At 42.5% G+C, this 18,450-nt stretch overlaps 2 protein-coding genes across 2 annotated transcripts; both read left to right on the top strand.

The window, feature by feature from the left end:
• Window positions 1-5,330: 5,330 nt before the first annotated feature.
• On the top strand, window positions 5,331-10,509 carry LOC136489089 (UPF0481 protein At3g47200-like). Its single transcript, XM_066485817.1, has 5 exons — window positions 5,331-6,245; window positions 7,042-7,072; window positions 7,210-7,499; window positions 10,172-10,315; window positions 10,405-10,509. Exons 1-5 carry the CDS (start codon window positions 5,331-5,333, stop codon window positions 10,507-10,509), a joined length of 1,485 nt encoding a protein of 494 aa, XP_066341914.1.
• A 36-nt stretch (window positions 10,510-10,545) lies between these two features.
• LOC136489090 (UPF0481 protein At3g47200-like) lies at window positions 10,546-17,836 on the top strand. Its single transcript, XM_066485818.1, has 6 exons — window positions 10,546-10,602; window positions 14,930-15,346; window positions 15,406-16,035; window positions 16,832-16,928; window positions 16,995-17,242; window positions 17,828-17,836. Exons 1-6 carry the CDS (start codon window positions 10,546-10,548, stop codon window positions 17,834-17,836), a joined length of 1,458 nt encoding a protein of 485 aa, XP_066341915.1.
• Window positions 17,837-18,450: the final 614 nt, after the last annotated feature.

An 18,450-nucleotide genomic window follows, 5' to 3' on the forward strand; every position in this document is an offset into this window, starting at 1 on the left:
AATCATGAGCTCCTTTTGTTTGTAAGTGATTCTTACTTTTATTTAATAAACTCACTTCCATGCGTACGTGTATATAATTATCCTCACATGTAACTTATATTTATATATAGATTCCAGATGTCAGAGCTCCAAAGAATACAAGACACCAGTGTTGGCTTCATTGATCCTTATATCGTATTCAAAACCGATATTATTGTCAAGGACCACTGGGTATCTGAAGCACAGAGGAATATCATGAAGTTCTTCGTGAAGCAGCACGACAAGACAACAATACTTTTCCCGTACAACTTTGAGTAAGTGTTAATAATAATGTAGTCTACACATTTTATGTAATATCAATACAACTTATATGCATGTACGTGTGTGTATAAACCAATGCAGTTTTCACTGGATACTCATTGTCATTGAGTTAAACTCAAGTCGGTTACTAATCTTTGACTCGTTGAGAAAAGAACGGGCACTATACCAAGATATGATAGATATTATCCAGGGGTAATTTCGATCTCTCGCGCACAACTATTATTGAATAGACTTTGCCATAATTTATTAACGATCGTACATTATTGGTCGCACAGGGTTTGGAAAGAGTTTATTCGGCAACATCGCAAAGATTGCAAGGCACCACTTAATGTAGTTGAAATACCAGTAAGTTGTACTATATACACTTCCCCACGTGTTTAATTACTATATCGTACTTCAATTTACGTGTGAGATGATGAGAATAATCTTCTTCTCGTACAGTGGTGTTTGCGGCAGGAACCAGGTAATAACTTGTGTGGATACTACGTTTGTGAATTTATCACTGCGCACATAAGAAGAACTCCTGAAGATGTCCTCAGAGTACGTATATATCAATATTTATTTATTTTTAAAAGAATATATATACATGTATGTGTATTAATACTTTTCCTTTTATTTCAAATGCAAGACTGAATGGTTGAAACGAAGGGTCATGCAAAAAGACCATCTGAAAGCAGTTCAAGAGTCAATAGCAGGATATCTTCTAGAAAAAGTGCTAAATCCCAACGGCGAGTTCTACTTTGATCTTAAGGAATAAATGATGTAAATTAAATGTTTATTGATATCGTTATTTTCGAGAACAAGATTATGAAAGTGTTGTATATACACATATATATATATATATATCTATAATATATATAGTTTCATACTTTATTCGAATATAATAATGCTCAAGATGTGAATTAGATGTAATTATATGCATGCGTGTATTTATATTAGCAACGTAGAATACGTACATAAAAACATATTATATATTAAACAAATACGTGTAACTGAACTGAAAACAAATTAAACAAAAAAAAAAGAAAAAGAAAAGGAACCGTTAGTCCCGGTTGGGGTTACCAACCGGGACTAAAGGGTGAACCATTAGTCCCGGTTGGTAACCCCAACCGGGACTAAAGGGTGCGCCAGGTTCGCTCGGCTGGAGGTCCTTTAGTCCCGGTTGGTGTTACCAACCGGGACTAAAGGTCCCTCTTTAATCCCGGCTCGATGACCCGGGACTGAAGGTTCCACCTTTAGTCCCGGGATCGTTGTCCCGGCGCGGTAACCGGGACTAAAGGCTGTTACCGCCCGGGACAACAGGTCCATTCGATGACCCGGGACTGAAGGTACTGTTTAGCCTAATTTGTATTTGTGCATTACCATGAAGGATTTATTCTTTGTTCTTATCAAGGATCTGACATGCACAAAATACCTAATTTGATTTGCAAAAAAAGGGCGCCGACAGATTTAGTATTTGTTCTTATCAAGCTGCTCTATTTGATATTTGACATTTTAGTTGAACAACTTGTTAAAAGTTGTTTGCCTATAGACTAAATTTCATATCTTGCTTACATCTATTGCCTAGTGGTTTCTTGCGAAGCCAGTCGGAGGAAGTATGGGCTTTCTGAAGCCCTTATGTGCCTTGCAGGTTCGGTATATGGTACATATTTTGAGCAAATGTTTAATGGACGTGGTTTTTGTGAATATGCTGCATAAGAGCCATATGAAATATCCTTATTTTCTTCAAATCACATGTTATATGGATTTTCTTTTTGCCAAGAAAAGATTTACTCTGTTAATAATTAGCAAGAACAAGATATACTGAAGAATGTTTTGAGATCAGTGTTAGTTTGCACACTATATGTTTCTGAAAAGTGTCCATTTTTCATAGAAAATAATCTCATAAGGACCAAATGTTATACCCTGCCTCAGATAGGAGTGCAAATTTTCTTCTATGTCAAGTATGCAATGTTCAAATGTTATTGATCAACAAATAAATGTCTTATATATATATAGCTAGTAGCCTGGTCTTAGCATGTTTTGGAAACTTGGATTAGCCACAGCTATTTTCCACTTTCTAGCAATTTCTGACCTAGTAGTTTTCCTGCTGTTCGATGATCTAGTCCTTGCTTATGTAGTAACTCATCTTGCCTCCAATGTCGAAGAGAAGCTCATCTTATTTTGTTTAATTTTACAATTGAATTGCATGTGAAAATTAGGTGACATACCCCTTTGCTAAACGGATTTAGTCTTTATTCTTATGAAGGAACTGTCTAGCTAAACCAGCAAGGTTGTCCGAACGGCCGTGGCTAAGGTCCATTGTCCGAGACTCCGAGCAAGATAGGCATAACGCCTCAGGTACTGTGTAGCCTAATTTGCATTTGTGCATCATCATGAAGGATTTAGTCGTTGTTCTTGTCAAGGATCTTGGTTTGCACAAAACACCAAATTTGATTTGCAAAAAAAGGGCACCGACAAGAATTTAGTTGTTGTTCTTATCAATAAGCTGATCAGTTTGATATGTGACATTTTAGTTGAACAACTTGATAAAAATTGTTGCTGGTAGACTAAATTTCATATCTTGCTTACACCTATTGTTTAGTGGTTTATTATGAAGGCAGTCTGAACAAGTTTGGGCTGTCGAAAGCCCTTGTGTGCCTTGTATATTCGGTACTACAGTGCATATTTTGAGAAAATGTTACATGTGTCGATTTTGGGAACATGCTGCATGAAAGACATATCAAATATCCTTATTTTTTCAGATTGCATGCTATATGGATTTTCTTTTTTCCATGAAAAAATTTACTTTGTTAAAATTAAGCAAGGACAAGATATACTGAAGAATGTGTTGCATGAGATCTCAGTGTTAGCTTGCACATAAATCTATATGCATGTAAGTTTTTTGTCCATTTTTTCATAGAAAATAATCTCAAAACTACCCGACGTTATACCATCCCTCATATAGGAGTGCAAATTTTCCTTTATGTTTTGTAGGAAATGTTCAAATGTTATTGATCAACCAATACTGGTATTATATATAGCTAGTAACCTGGTCTTTGGATGTTTTGGACACTTGGATTAGCCACATCTGTTTCCCACTTTCTAGCAATTTCTGATGTAGTAGTTTTCATGCTGTCCACTGATTTGGTCCTTGCTGATGTAGTTATGCATCTTGCCTCTAATGTTGACGAGAAGTTCATGTTTTGTTTAATTTTACAAACGATTTGCATGTGAAAATTTTAACATAATATACCCTTTGCTAAACGGATTGAGTCTTTATTCTTATGAAGGAACTGTCTAGCCGAGCCGGCAAGGTTGTCCAACCGGCCAACAGCAAAGATCCATTGTCAAGACTCCGTGCAAGCTAGGTACTGTGTAGCCTAATTTGCATTTATGCACCATCATGAAGGATTCATTCTTTGTTCTTATAAACAATCTTGGTATGCACAAAATACCTAAGCTGATTTGCAAAAAATTGGCACAGACAAGGATTTAGTCTGTGTTCTTATCAAGAAGCTGATCTATTTGATATGTGACATTTTAGTTGAACAGCTTATGAAAAGTCGTTGCCGGTAGACTAAACTTCGTATCTTGCCTACATCTATTGTGTAGTGGTTTATTATGAAGGCGGTCTGAGCAAGATTGGGCTTTCTGCAGCCCTATGTGCCTTTTATGTTCGATAACAGTACAGATTTTGAGCACATGTTTTATGTGTGGATTTTGGGAACAAGCTGCATGAAAGGCATATGAAATATCTTTATTTTTCTTCAAATCACATGCTATATGGATTTTTTTTTTTGCTAAGAAGAATTTTTACTCTTTTAATAATTAGCAAGAACAAGATATATTGAAGAATGTTTTGAGATCAGTGTTAGTTTGCGCACAAAGCTATATGTTTTTGAGAAGTTCTTTGTCCATTTTTTGATAGAAAACAATCTCAAAAGGACCACATATGTTATACCATGCCTCATATAGGAGTGTAAATTTTCCTCTATGTTTCTGTATGCAATGTTCAAATGTTATTGATCAACTAATACTGTTCTTATATATAGCATGTTCAAATCTCATCTTTTGTTTCATTTTACAATCTAATTTCATGTGAAAATTAAGTGACACACCCTTTGCTAAACGGATTTTGTCTTTATTCTAATGAAGGTACTGTCTAGCTGAACCGGCAAGGTTGTCCGAACAACCACGGCTAAGATCCATTGTTCGAGACTCCGAGCAAGCTAGGCCGAACGTCTTAGGTACTGTGTAGCCTAATTTGCATTTGTGCATCATCATGAAGGATTTAGTATTTGTTCTTATCAAGGATCTGGCATGCACACAATAACTAATTTGATTTGTAAAAAGGGCACCGACAAGGATTTATTCTTTGTTCTTATCAAGAAGCTGATCCGTTTGATATGTGACATTTTAGTTGAACAGTGTTAAAAGTCGTTTCTGGTAGACTAAGCTTCATATCTTGCTTACTTCTCTTGCATAGTGGTTTATTGTGAAGGTGGTCTGAGCAAGTTTGGGCTCTCTGAAGCCCTTATGTGCCTTATATGTTCGGTATGACGGTATTGAACAAATGTTTCATGTGTGGATTTTTGAGGGACATGCTGCATGAAAGAACCTATTTTTCTTCAAATTGCATGCTATGGATTTTCTTTTTGCTAGGAAAAGATTTATCCTATTAATAATTGGCAAGAACAGATATACTGAAGAATGTTTTGAGATCAGTGTTAGTTTGCACATAAAGCTATAAAGTTCTGAAAAAGTTCTTTGTCCTTTTTTTATAGAAAATAATCTAAAAAAGACCACATGTTATAGTTATACAATGCCTCATCTAGGTGAGCAAATATTCCTCTATGTTTTTGTCTGCAATGTTCAAATGCTGTTGTCTTATTGATCAACCAATACTGGTCTTATATATAGCTAGTAGCCTGGTCCTTGGATGTTTTGGACACTGCAATTAGCCACATCTGTTTTCGACTTTCTAGCACTTCCTGATGTAGTAGTTTTCCTGCTGTCCACTGATCTACTCCTCGCAATAAGTGGTGCAGATGGAAGGGGAGCAGCAGCCCGAGAATGTGGAGCAGCAGCAGCAACAACAACCTGTGCTAGAGATTGTCGAGCAGCAGGAGCAGCAGCAGCCCATGCTGGAGAATGTCGAGCAGCAGCAGCAGCCCGTGCTGGAGAATGTCGAGCAGCAGCAGCAGCAGCAGCAGCAGCCCGTGCTGGACAATGTTGAGCAGGAGCAGCAGCAGCACCAAGAAGAGGAGCAGCAGCAGGAGCAGCAGCACCACCAAGAGGAGGAGGAGCAGCAGCAGCAGCAGCAACAGCACCATGTGCAGGAGATTGTGGAGGAGGAAGAAGAGGAGGAGATTAACTTGGGGGAGGCCATTAGAGTCATGGAGGCTGGGTGTGCCAGTTGGATAGTCGAGATGGAAGAGACACTCGTCAACAGCCACTGGTCGGTGGTTACGGGGCGTGGCAAGAAGCCACCTTCTATCTACCGTGTCCCAGATCGGATCAAGCGCGGCAACACCGAGGCATATCGGCCAAAGCTGGTGTCCATGGGCCCGCTGCACTACGGCGAGGCTGACCTGATGCCCATGGAGCATCACAAGAAGGAGGCCGTCTTGCAGCGCATCAAGCGCTACGGGAAGCCTCTAGTGGAGTACGTAGCGTCTATACAAAAGGTTGTTGATGAGTTGCTTGGTGAGTACGACAACCTCGATGAAAAATGGCGCACTGAAGGTAGAGATGAGTTTGTCCAGATGATGGTGATGGATGGATGTTTCTTACTGGAGTCGTTACAGCGCTACTTCGATTACCCAACAGGCAACCCCGTCTTCAGTTATCACGGGTGCCTCACCCTGTATACAGCTATCCAATCAGACATTGTCGTTATGGAGAATCAGCTCCCGCTGCTTGTTCTGTATACACTCCTAGCCGTTGAGCGGCACACAGCCCTGGTAAGTATATTCAAACACATGCAGTAGTCCTACTTGGTAATTCTCTACTAGGGACGGTATATTTACAATTTTTTAGTTTTCTGTTGTGGAAATAATAGATTCAAATGTGGATTTAGCAGATTTTTAGCCATTTATTCATAACACTAGCAAACATAGAGCATACTTCATGTTAATTTTTGTAGTACCAGGGTGAATAAACCATATGCCAATTTAGGGTTATCTTAGGTTAATTACCATGATGGCAGAGTGCTAGTTTTGATGAAGAATTGTGAGTTATTTTCCATAAAAATTCACAAAGTAAAGAAAATGATCAACTATGATGTACTTAGAATAAGGAGTTACTGTTAATTTTGTAAAGGCAAAAATGGCCATTTTCTTTCGCCATTATGTTCCATTATTAATAACATGATGCATGTGTAGCTTAGATGTATAATTAGGCTATTATTTCAACTAATATTTATAATGGCAAGAGCGAGCAATTTAGATGTAGGTTTTGATGGCTATTTTTGTTGATTTTTATAATGGCAAAAGTATAATTTTTAGATGCTACAACCAAATAATGGCCAAATGTTTTGCTTTTTTGTTAAATCTAGGATTCATGTACCCATCTAGTACATTTTGTAAGATTTGTCATGGAGTTTTTAAAAATGTCTACAATTAGTAATAATAAGTTTGGTTTCTGAGCTATAAGTAAAGGATTAGCTGCGCTAAAAGTCTAGCTCTAGGATAGGTTATATGATGGAGACTAATCTCATTTGTTCTTACTACTCTGTGTTTATATATCATGGCTACACAGAGGGTTGCAGAGGTCAACACAATAGTGCTGGGTTTCTTGGGTTTCTCGTACGGGCCAATTTGGACAGCTTGGGCCTCCACCCTTTGGACTTGTTACATAAGAGTTTGTGTGGCCCAAAACTCACTTATTCTGGCGTACAATGGGCTTATACCATGCCTTCTACTGCAGAGCTTAGTGATGCTGGGATTCGTTTCAAGTCGAGCAAAACTCAGTTCATCCATGACATCAACTTTAAAAATGGCCTGCTTAGCTTGCCGGTGTTCAAGGCGCATGATGACACCAAGAAGCATCTTCTGAATCTGCTGGCCTTTGAGAAGTTGTATCCATGCACTGGCCATGAGGTGCTGTCGTACGTGTGCTTCATGGACAACCTAGTTAATACAGGAAGAGATGTTGAGCTGCTGAGATCTAAAGGGGTAATAAAGAACTTGCTGAGCAGCAGGGGCGGATCCAAGGGGGCACGAGCCCCCCTACCCATATCGGAGCAGTGGAACCCCTATGAATTTTTAGGCAAAGTTCTATAGTGTAAGTGGAGCTGAAACTTAAGATCAAGCAGCAGTCGGAGGTATGTGTTGTTCAGCCCCCCCCTAAAAATTTTTCTGGATCCACCGCTGCTGAGCAGTGACGAGGAATTGGCGCAGCTGATCAATAGCCTGGGCAGTGGAGCACTAATGACCCCATTCAGCATGCTCGACGATGTGCAACGCATGGTGAGCACCCACTGCAGGAAGCCGTGGAATAGGTGGCGTGCCAGCTTTGCACATACATACCAGAGGAACCCATGGGTATTCTTCTCTTTATTGGCTGCTGTCATCCTACTAGTTGCTGCGATCGTTCAGACTGTCTACACAATCCTCCCCTTCTACCACAAGAGTTAGCAACAAGAAAGTACGTATCTTTGCCACTATGTGCCTCTATCACTTTGCTGATAATTTGTCTAAGCCTAAATGATAGTATTAGTCTTTAATTTGACCAAAAAATGATGTATGTCTATTTTTATGCAGGCATCATAGTGGGACCAGGGTCTGGGCTAGGAGGGACTTCTTGATTCAGGAAGCTTGCTGATGGATATTGTCGCCAAGTACGGTGGAAGTTTACTGTTGTGATTTGCAGTTATCGAACTTTTCATCCTTTATTTCTATGACGAATGATGATGGATATTTGCGCCAACACTACAGGAAACATCAAATTTGCAGAGTGTTTTTAGGTTTGCCGAGTGTATTTCCTCGGGCACTCAGCGAACAAGTTCTTTACTGAGTGGTACGCTAAAAACACTCGGTAAAAAAAACACTCAGCAAAGAGGAGGTTTGCCAAGTGTCAAAAAAAAACACTCGGCAAAGAGAGGGTTTGCCGAGTGTTTTATTTTTTACACTCGGCAAATAAATAAAACCTTTTTTTTCTGGGAAAGAGGGAGAAGAAAAAAAATGAAAAAAAAATCTTTGCCGAATGTTCAGATCTAGGACACTCGGCAAAGAAAAAAATCTACTTAATTAACGCCGCGCCCGCGCCCTCTCTCCTCCTCCCTCCCCAGATCCGCCCGCGCCCTCTCTCTCCTCCTCCCTCCCGGCGAATCTCCAGCGCCGCCGCGCCCGCGCCCTCTCTCCTCCTCCGCACCCTCTCTCTCCTCCTCCCTCCCTAGATCCGGCCGCCCCCTCTCTCTCCTCCTCCCTCCTAGCGCATCTCTGGCGCCGCCACGCCCGCGCCCTCTCTCCTCCTCCCTCCCTAGATCTGCCTGTGCCCTCCCTCTCCTCCTCCCTCCCTAGATCTACCCGCCCGCGCCCTCCCCTCCCCCTTCTTCTTCCCCGCCGGGCGCCCCTCCCCTCCCTTCTTCCCCCGCCGGCATGGAGGGCCAAAGCGAGCTCTAGGCCGACGAATCCACGGCGGGTGGTCCTCGTGAGGGCTGCTGGGGCTCGGATCCGGCTGTTGGGGCTCGGATCCAGCGACGATGGGGTTGCGGCGGCCGGTGTCAGTCCGAGGTAGGTCAGCTCTCCCCCATCTCCCTCCTTTCCTCTCTTCATATCCCTCACTCTCTCCCTCGCCGGTGATCAGATCCACGGCGGCGGGGAGCAGCAGCGTGGAGGCGGGTGGATCCGGCGGGGAGCAGCAGCGTGGAGGCGGGCGGATCCGGCGGGGAGCAGCAGCGTGGAGGCGGCAGATCCGATGGGGAGGTGCCCTCCGATGGTGGATCCAGCAGATGGCGTGGTGGTGGCCGGTAGCAGGGCGTGGTGGTGGTACTAGAATGGAGCCTAAGGCCGATTTTGTCTTGAGCAAGCCCCAAAGGAGGGAAGTACTAGAATGGATCTAGACGGTAATGTTCCCTGATGGGTATGCAACTAATCTGAGGAGGAGAGTGAACTTATCTACTATGCGAGTCTTAGGAATGAAGAGTCATTACTACCATATATGGATTGAGTGGCTTCTTCCAGCGATGGTTCGAGGCTATGTCCCTAAGCATGTCTGGCTAGTGCTAGCAGAGTTGAGCTATTTCTTTCGCCAGCTTTGTGCCAAGGAGTTATCTTGGACCGTGATTGCTGACTTGGAAACAATGGCACCTGTGTTGCTCTGTAAGTTGGAGAAGATCTTTCCACCCGGCTTCTTCAATCCGATGCAGCATTTGATTTTGCACCTCCTGTATGAGGCACGAATGGGGGGCCCTTGTAGGGCTATTGGTGCTATCCAATCGAGAGATGTATAAAGGTTCACCGAAGGACAAGGACCGCTGCACGAGAGGAGAGTAGGAGGAGGAGCAGCCGCAGGAGGGAGCCGTCGCCTGCCGCCCCGTCACGTGAGGAGGAGGAGGAGGAGCAGGTGCCCTAGGAGGACGCGCAGGAGGACGACGAGGAGGAGGCGACAGCAGGGGGTTCCGCTTCCTCTAGTTCGTCGAGCATCTACTTGCAAGGCCCCACGAGCCTCCCTCAGTGACCGATACCTCGTGAGAGACGCCCGCTGATTCGACTCGAAGGAGAAAATTAAGTAACTTTAGATGTTATCACTACTTTATATGATATGTTGAAAATCAAAATAGAAACTAATAATTTTTCTTAATCACTTGGGCAGGAACTGGCCGATTGTGGCGAGTGGAGGTGCTCACACACGCCAAGTCAATGGCATCCTCGGTCCTCTATGCAAGGAGCACTTCCCTGGTCTGGTTGAGTACGTCGGAGTGACGGGGCCGGCCTACTCGTTTGACCACTATGCCGCCGCCCCTGATGCTGCAGATCGGGCCCATATGGTATTCAACAACAAGGCGGAGTGGGTGAAGCAAGAGCTGTGGGTAAGTCTTTCTCGCACTACATTGCTCAATACATCACATTCATTAGACATTCTTGAAATAATGAATGGATACATCGTGTTTGTGTGCAGGATTTCTTTAGATGTCAGGACGAACATGAGGCCAGGGCAGATGTGGTGGCTACCAAATGCTACAAAAAACTCGTCGTGGACATGCATTACGAGGCGCGCATCTAGGCCGTCGTAACTTACCACGGGACCGTCCTTCGAACGATGGTCACCAAAAGGGACGCAAGAACCATGACGCTGACCCAGGACCGGTACCTGCAGGTAAATACAGAACATTAATACTGATTCCTTTTGAGATTAAGTAGGCTTAATTTCATCTTCTGATATGTCATGTACTTAATGGCTTGTAGATGATTTCTTATTGGTGTGCCGCGCATCCCCAGTGCTGGGTACAGATGGTGGACAAGTGGTGCTCACACGAGTGGGAGGAGACGCACAACTTGTGCCAAGAGCGGCGTTTGATGATGCCAGGTGTAGCACACCATCAAGGCAGCCGTAGCCTCAGCGGATACAAAGAAACATGGGTACACGAATCCATTTATTTATTCTAACACTCCATTCTACATGATTTTTATTATCTTGCTATTTTTCTCACAGTCGGCGTCACATGGTGGCCAGCCTTACTCCATCTTCAAGGCATTTGCTATGGCCCACAAGGGTGTAGTTCCGCCACCTTCGCTAATCGCTCCACCTCCACCTCCACCTCCTCACTACTCTACTCCTGTGAATATAAATGCTTTAGTTTGTATGTTCATGCTTACGGTCAAACCTAGTGGAGTATGAAAGTTTTATTCATGTATGGTATATATTTATCTTGTCTCACACATGCAACCTCTTCTCCTTTGTGCAGAATCAATCGACGGCATCGAACGATCCTCATGCTTCAGCGAATCCTTCACCAAATCAGTCTCATTAGCCATCTGGTTAAGATTCTTGTGGTTGTTAATGGTACTTCTATTTGCAATTGTGGTTGTAAATGATGGAGTACTTGGATTACTTGTGAATTTATTTGTGATATATTGTGAGACATGTGACGTTTGTGATATATATGTGACGTTTGTGATATATATGTGGTGTTGGTGATATATATGTGTTGTTGATGATATATATATGATGTTGGTGACGTTTGTTATATATATCTTCTGTTTGTTTGGATGGGATGTAAAAAACAAATAAAAAAGACTGTTTTCAGTCACTTTGCCGAGTGCAATGGCCATGACACTCGACAAAGTGACTACCTGATAACATGCTTTGCTGAGTGCAAAGGCCATTGCACTCGGCAAACATCACAGATTTGCCGAGTGCCACGGGCCAAGCACTTGGCAAAGGTCTCCTGTTTGCCGAGTGTCTTGACAGGACACTCGGCAAATAGGATACCTTTGCCGAGTGTCTTGTCGGTGGCACTCGGCACAGTGGCCACCTTTGCCGAGTGTCTGAGTCAACGGCGCTCGGCAAAGCGGCGACCTTTGTCGAGTGCTTGACCTTGACACTCGGCAAAGCCGTCGGCACGGTGGCGCTCGCCGTCACGGCGATTTTTCTTTGCTGAGTGTCAGATTAGCACTCGAGTGTCCGATAAAGTGCACTCGACAAAGAGGCCTTTGCCGATAAACTGTTTACCGAGCGCTGTCGGCAAAGAGAAGCTCATCTTATATTGTTTAATTTTACAATTGAATTGCATGTGAAAATTAGGTGACATACCCCTTTGCTAAACGGATTTAGTCTTTATTCTTATGAAGGAACTGTCTAGCTAAACCAGCAAGGTTGTCCGAACGGCCGTGGCTAAGGTCCATTGTCCGAGACTCCGAGCAAGATAGGCAGAACGCCTCAGGTACTGTGTAGCCAAATTTGCATTTGTGCATCATCATGAAGGATTTAGTCGTTGTTCTTGTCAAGGATCTTGGTTTGCACAAAACACCAAATTTGATTTGCAAAAAAAGGGCACAGACAAGAATTTAGTTGTTGTTCTTATCAATAAGCTGATCAGTTTGATATGTGACAATTTAATTGAACAACTTGATAAAAATTGTTGCTGGTAGACTAAATTTCATATCTTGCTTACACCTATTGTGTAGTTGTTTATTATGAAGGCGGTCTGAACAAGTTTGGGCTGTCTAAAACCCTTGTGTGCCTTGTATATTCGGTACTACAGTACATATTTTGAGAAAATGTTACATGTGTCGATTTTTGGAACATGCTGCATGAAAGACATCAAATATCCTTATTTTTCAGATTGCGTGCTATATGGATTTTCTTTTTGCCATGAAAAAAATTACTTTGTCAAAATTAAGCAAGGACAAGATATACTGAAGAATGTGTTGCATGAGATCTCAGTGTTAGCTTGCACATAAATCTATATGCTTGATTTAGAAAAGTTTTTTGTCCATTTTTTCATAGAAAATAATCTCAAACCTACCGGACGTTATACCATCCCTCATATAGGAGTGCAAATTTTCCTTTATGTTTTGTAGGAAATGTTCAAATATTATTGATCAACCAATACTCGTATTATATATAGCTAGTAACCTGGTCTTTGGATGTTTTGGACACTTGGATTAGACACATCTGTTTCCCACTTTCTAGCAGTTTCTGATGTAGTAGTTTAAATGCTGTCCACTGATTTGGTCCTTGCTGATGTAGTTATGCATCTTGCCTCTAATGTTGACGAGAAGTTCATGTTTTGTTTAATTTTACAAACGATTTGCATGTGAAAATTTTAACATAATATACCCTTTGCTAAACGGATTGAGTCTTTATTCTTATGAAGGAACTGTCTAGCCGAGCCGGCAAGGTTGTCCAACCGGCCAGCAGCAAAGGTCCATTGTCAAGACTCCGTACAAGCTAGGTACTGTGTAGCCTAATTTGCATTTATGCATCATCATGAAGGATTCATTCTTTGTTCTTATAAACAATCTTGGTATGCACAAAATACCTAAGCTGATTTGCAAAAAATTGGCACAGACAAGGATTTAGTCTTTGTTCTTATCAAGAAGCTGATCCGTTTGATATGTGACATTTCAGTTGAACAGCTTGTGAAAAGTCGTTGCCGGTAGACTAAATTTCGTATCTTGCCTACATCTATTGTGTAGTGGTTTATTGTGAAGGCGGTCTGTGCAAGATTGGGCTTTCTGCAGCCCTTATGTGCATTTTATGTTCGATAACAGTACAGATTTTGAGGTCTGAGCAAGATTGGGCTTTCTGCAGCCCTATGTGCCTTTTATGTTCGATAACAGTACAGAGTTTGAGCACATGTTTTATGTGTGGATTTTGGGAACAAGCTGCATGAAAGGCATATGAAATATCTTTACTTTTCTTCAAATCACATGCCATATGGATTTTTTTTTTGCTAAGAAGATTTTTTACTCTTTTAATAATTAGCAAGAACAAGATATATATATTGAAGAATGTTTTGAGATCAGTGTTAGTTTGCGCATAAAGCTATATGTTTTTGAGAAGTTCTTTGTCCATTTTTTCATAGAAAACAATCTCAAAAGGACCACATATGTTATACCATGCCGCATATAGGAGTGTAAATTTTCCTCTATGTTTCTGTATGCAATGTTCAAATGTTATTAATCAACTAATACTGTTCTTATATATAGCATGTTCAAATCTCATCTTTTGTTTCATTTTACAATCTAATTTCATGTGAAAATTAAGTGACACACCCTTTGCTAAACGGATTTTGTCTTTATTCTAATGAAGGTACTGTCTAGCTGAACCGGCAAGGTTGTCCGAACAACCACGGCTAAGATCCATTGTTCGAGACTCCGAGCAAGCTAGGCTGAACGTCTCAGGTACTGTGTAGCCTAATTTGCATTTGTGCATCATCATGAAGGATTTCGTATTTGTTCTTATCAAGGATCTGGCATGCACACAATAACTAATTTGATTTGTAAAAAAGGGCACCGACAAGGATTTATTCTTTGTTCTTATCAAGAAGCTGATCCGTTTGATATGTGACATTTTAGTTAAACAGTGTTAAAAGTCGTTTCTGGTAGACATCTTGCTTACTACTCTTGCATAGTGGTTTATTGTGAAGGTGGTCTGAGCAAGTTTGGGCTCTCTGAAGCCCTTATGTGCCTTATATGTTCGGTATGACGGTATTGAACAAATCTTTCATGTGTGGATTTTTGAGGGACATGCTGCATGAAAGAACCTATTTTTCTTCAAATTGCATGATATGGATTTTCTTTTAGCTAGGAAAAGATTTATCCTATTAATAATTGGCAAGAACAGATATACTGAAGAATGTTTTGAGATCAGTGTTAGTTTTGCACATAAAGCTATAAGGTTCTGAAAAAGTTCTTTGTCCTTTTTTTTATAGAAAATAATCTAAAAAAGACCACATGTTATAGTTATACAATGCCTCATCTAGGTGAGCAAATATTCCTCTATGTTTTTGTCTGCAATGTTCAAATGCTGTTGTCTTATTGATCAACCAATACTGGTCTTATATATAGCTCGTAGCCTTGTCCTTGGATGTTTTGGACACTTCAATTAGCCACATCTGTTTTCGACTTTCTAGCACTTCCTGATGTAGTAGTTTTCCTGCTGTCCACTGATCTACTCCTTGCAATAAGTGGTGCAGATGGAAGGGGAGCAGCAGCCCGAGAATGTGGAGCAGCAGCAGCAGCAGCAACCTGTGCTAGAGATTGTCGAGCAGCAGAAGCAGCAGCAGCCCATGCTGGAGAATGTCGAGCAGCAGCAGCAGGAGGAGCAGGAGCAGCAGCAGCTCGTGCTGGAGAATGTCGAGCAGCAGCAGGAGCAGGAGCAGCAGCAGCCCGTGCTGGAGAATGTCGAGCAGCAGCAGCAGCAGCCCGTGCTGGACAATGTTGAGCAGGAGCAGCAGCAGCACCAAGAAGAGGAGCAGCAGCAGCACCAAGAGGAGCAGCAGCAGCACCAAGAGGAGGAGGAGCAGCAGCAGCAGCAGCAGCAACAGCACCATGTGCAGGAGATTGTGGAGGAGGAAGAAGAGGAGGAGATTAACTTGGGGGAGGCCATTAGAGTCATGGAGGCCGGGTGTGCCAGTTGGATAGTCGAGATGGAAGAGACACTGGACAACAGCCACTGGTCGGTGGTTACGGGCGTGGCAAGAAGCCACCTTCTATCTACCGTGTCCCGGATCGGATCAAGCGCGGCAACACCGAGGCATATCGGCCAAAGCTGGTGTCCATGGGCCCGCTGCACTACGGCGAGGCTGACCTGATGCCCATGGAGCATCACAAGAAGGAGGCCGTCTTGCAGCGCATCAAGCGCTACGGGAAGCCTGTGCAGTACGTAGCGTCTATACAAGAGGTTGTTGAGGAGTTGGTTGGTGAGTACGACAACCTCGATGAAAAATGGCGCACTGAAGGTCAGCCTGTTCAGGAGGCCGTATCATATCGTGGATTATTTACTGCTGGCTGGTTTGGTGTGAGAGAAAAACACTGTTCCTGGCTGGAAATTTACGATCGTTTACAAGCAAGCGAACAGGCTGGTAGAGATGAGTTTGTCCAGATGATGGTGATGGATGGATGTTTCTTACTGGAGTCGTTAGAGCGCTACTTCGATTACCCAACAGGCAACCCCGTCTTCAGTTATCACGGGTGCCTCACCCTGTATACAGCTATCCAATCAGACATTGTCGTTATGGAGAATCAGCTCCCGCTGCTTGTTCTGTATACACTCCTAGCCGTTGAACGGCACACAGCCCTGGTAAGTATATTCAAACACATGCAGTAGTCCTACTTGGTAATTCTCTACTAGGGACGGTATATTTACAATTTTTTAGTTTTCTGTTGAGGAAATAATAGATTCAAATGTGGATTTAGCAGATTTTTAGCCATTTATTCATAACACTAGCAAACATAGAGCATACTTCATGTTAATTTTTGTAGTACCAGGGTGAATAAACCATATGCCAATTTAGGGTTATCTTAGGTTAATTACCATGATGGCAGAGTGCTAGTTTTGATGAAGAATTGTGAGTTATTTTCCATAAAAATTCACAAAGTAAAGAAAATGATCAACTATGATGTACTTAGAATAAGGAGTTAGTGTTAATTTTGTAAAGGCAAAAATGGCCATTTTCTTTCGCCATTATGTTCCATTATTAATAACATGATGCATGTGTAACTTAGATGTATAATTAGGCTATTATTTCAACTAATATTTATAATGGCAAGAGCGAGCAATTTAGATGTAGGTTTTGATGGCTATTTTTGTTGATTTTTATAATGGCAAAAGTATAATTTTTAGATGCTACAACCAAATAATGGCCAAATGTTTTGCTTTTTGGTTAAATCTAGGATTCATGTACCCATCTAGTACATTTTGTAAGATTTGTCATGGAGTTTTTAAAAATGTCTACAATTAGTAATAATAAGTTTGGTTTCTGAGCTATAAGTAAAGGATTAGCGGCGCTAAAACTCTAGCTCTAGGATAGGTTATATGATGGAGACTAATCTCATTTGTTCTTACTACTCTGTGTTTATATATCATGGCTACACAGAGGGTTGCAGAGGTCAACACAATAGTGCTGGGTTTCTTGGGTTTCTCGTACGGGCCAATTTGGACAGCTGCCCACCCTTTGGACTTGTTACATAAGAGTTTGTGTGGCCCAAAACTCACTTATTCTGGCGTACAATGGGCTAATACCATGCCTTCTACTGCAGAGCTTAGTGATGCTGGGATTCGTTTCAAGTCGAGCAAAACTCAGTTCATCCATGACATCAACTTTAAAAATGGCCTGCTTAGCTTGCCGGTGTTCAAGGCGCATGATGATACCAAGAAGCATCTTCTGAATCTGCTGGCCTTTGAGAAGTTGTATCCATGCACTGGCCATGAGGTGCTGTCGTACGTGTGCTTCATGGACAACCTAGTTAATACAGGAAGAGATGTTGAGCTGCTGAGATCTAAAGGGGTAATAAAGAACTTGCTGAGCAGCAGGGGCGGATCCAGGGGGGCACGAGCCCCCCTACCCATACCGGAGCAGTGGAACCCCATGAATTTTTAGGCAAAGTTCTATAGTGTAAGTGGGGCTGAAACTTAAGGTCGAACAGCAGTCGGAGGTATGTGTTGTTCAGCCCCCCCTAAAAATTTTTCTGGATCCACCGCTGCTGAGCAGTGATGAGGAATTGGCGCAGCTGATCAATAGCCTGGGTAGTGGAGCACTAATGACCCCATTCGGCATGCTGGACGATGTGCAACGCATGGTGAGCACCCACTGCAGGAAGCCGTGGAATAGGTGGCGTGCCAGCTTTGCACATACATACCTGAGGAACCCATGGGTATTCTTCTGTTTATTGGCTGCTGTCATCCCACTAGTTGCTGCGATCGTTCAGACTGTCTACACAATTCTCCCCTTCTACCACAAGAGTTAGCAACAAGAAAGTACGTATCTTTGCCACTATGTGCTCTATCACTTTGCTGATAATTTGTCTAAGCCTAAATGATAGTTTTAGTCTTTAATTTGACCAAAAAATGATGTATGTCTATTTTTATGCAGGCATCATAGTGGGACCAGGGTCTGGGCTAGGAGGGACTTCTTGATTCAGGAAGCTTGCTGATGGATATTGTCGCCAAGTACGGTGGAAGTTTACTGTTGTGATTTGCAGTTATCGAACTTTTCATCCTTTATTTCTATGACGAATGATGATGGATATTTCCGCCAACACCACCAGAAACGTCAAATTTGCAGAGTGTTTTTATGTTTGCCGAGTATATTCCCTCGGGCACTCGGCGAACAAGTTCTTTGCCGAGTGCTGCGCTAAAAATACTCAGCAAAAAAAACAATCGGCAAAGAGGAGGTTTGCCGAGTGTCAAAAAAAACACTCAGCAAAGAGAGGGTTTGCCGAGTGTTTTATTTTTTACACTCGGCAAATAAATAAAACATTTTTTCTGGGAAAGCGGGAGAAGAAAAAAAAAGAAAAAAACCTTTGCCGAGTGCCCAGATCTAGGATACTCAGCAAAGAAAAAAAATCTACTTGATTAATGCCGCGCTCGCGCCCTCTCTCCTCCTCCCTTCCCAGTTCCGCCCACGTCCTCTCTCTCCTCCTCCCTCCCTAGATCCACCCACCCCTCTCTCTCCTCCTCTCTCCCGGCGGATTTCCGGCGCCACCGTGCCCGCGC

Source organism: Miscanthus floridulus, chromosome 10 (genome assembly GCF_019320115.1).
Source record: "Miscanthus floridulus cultivar M001 chromosome 10, ASM1932011v1, whole genome shotgun sequence".
NCBI classification, from domain to species: domain Eukaryota; kingdom Viridiplantae; phylum Streptophyta; class Magnoliopsida; order Poales; family Poaceae; genus Miscanthus; species Miscanthus floridulus.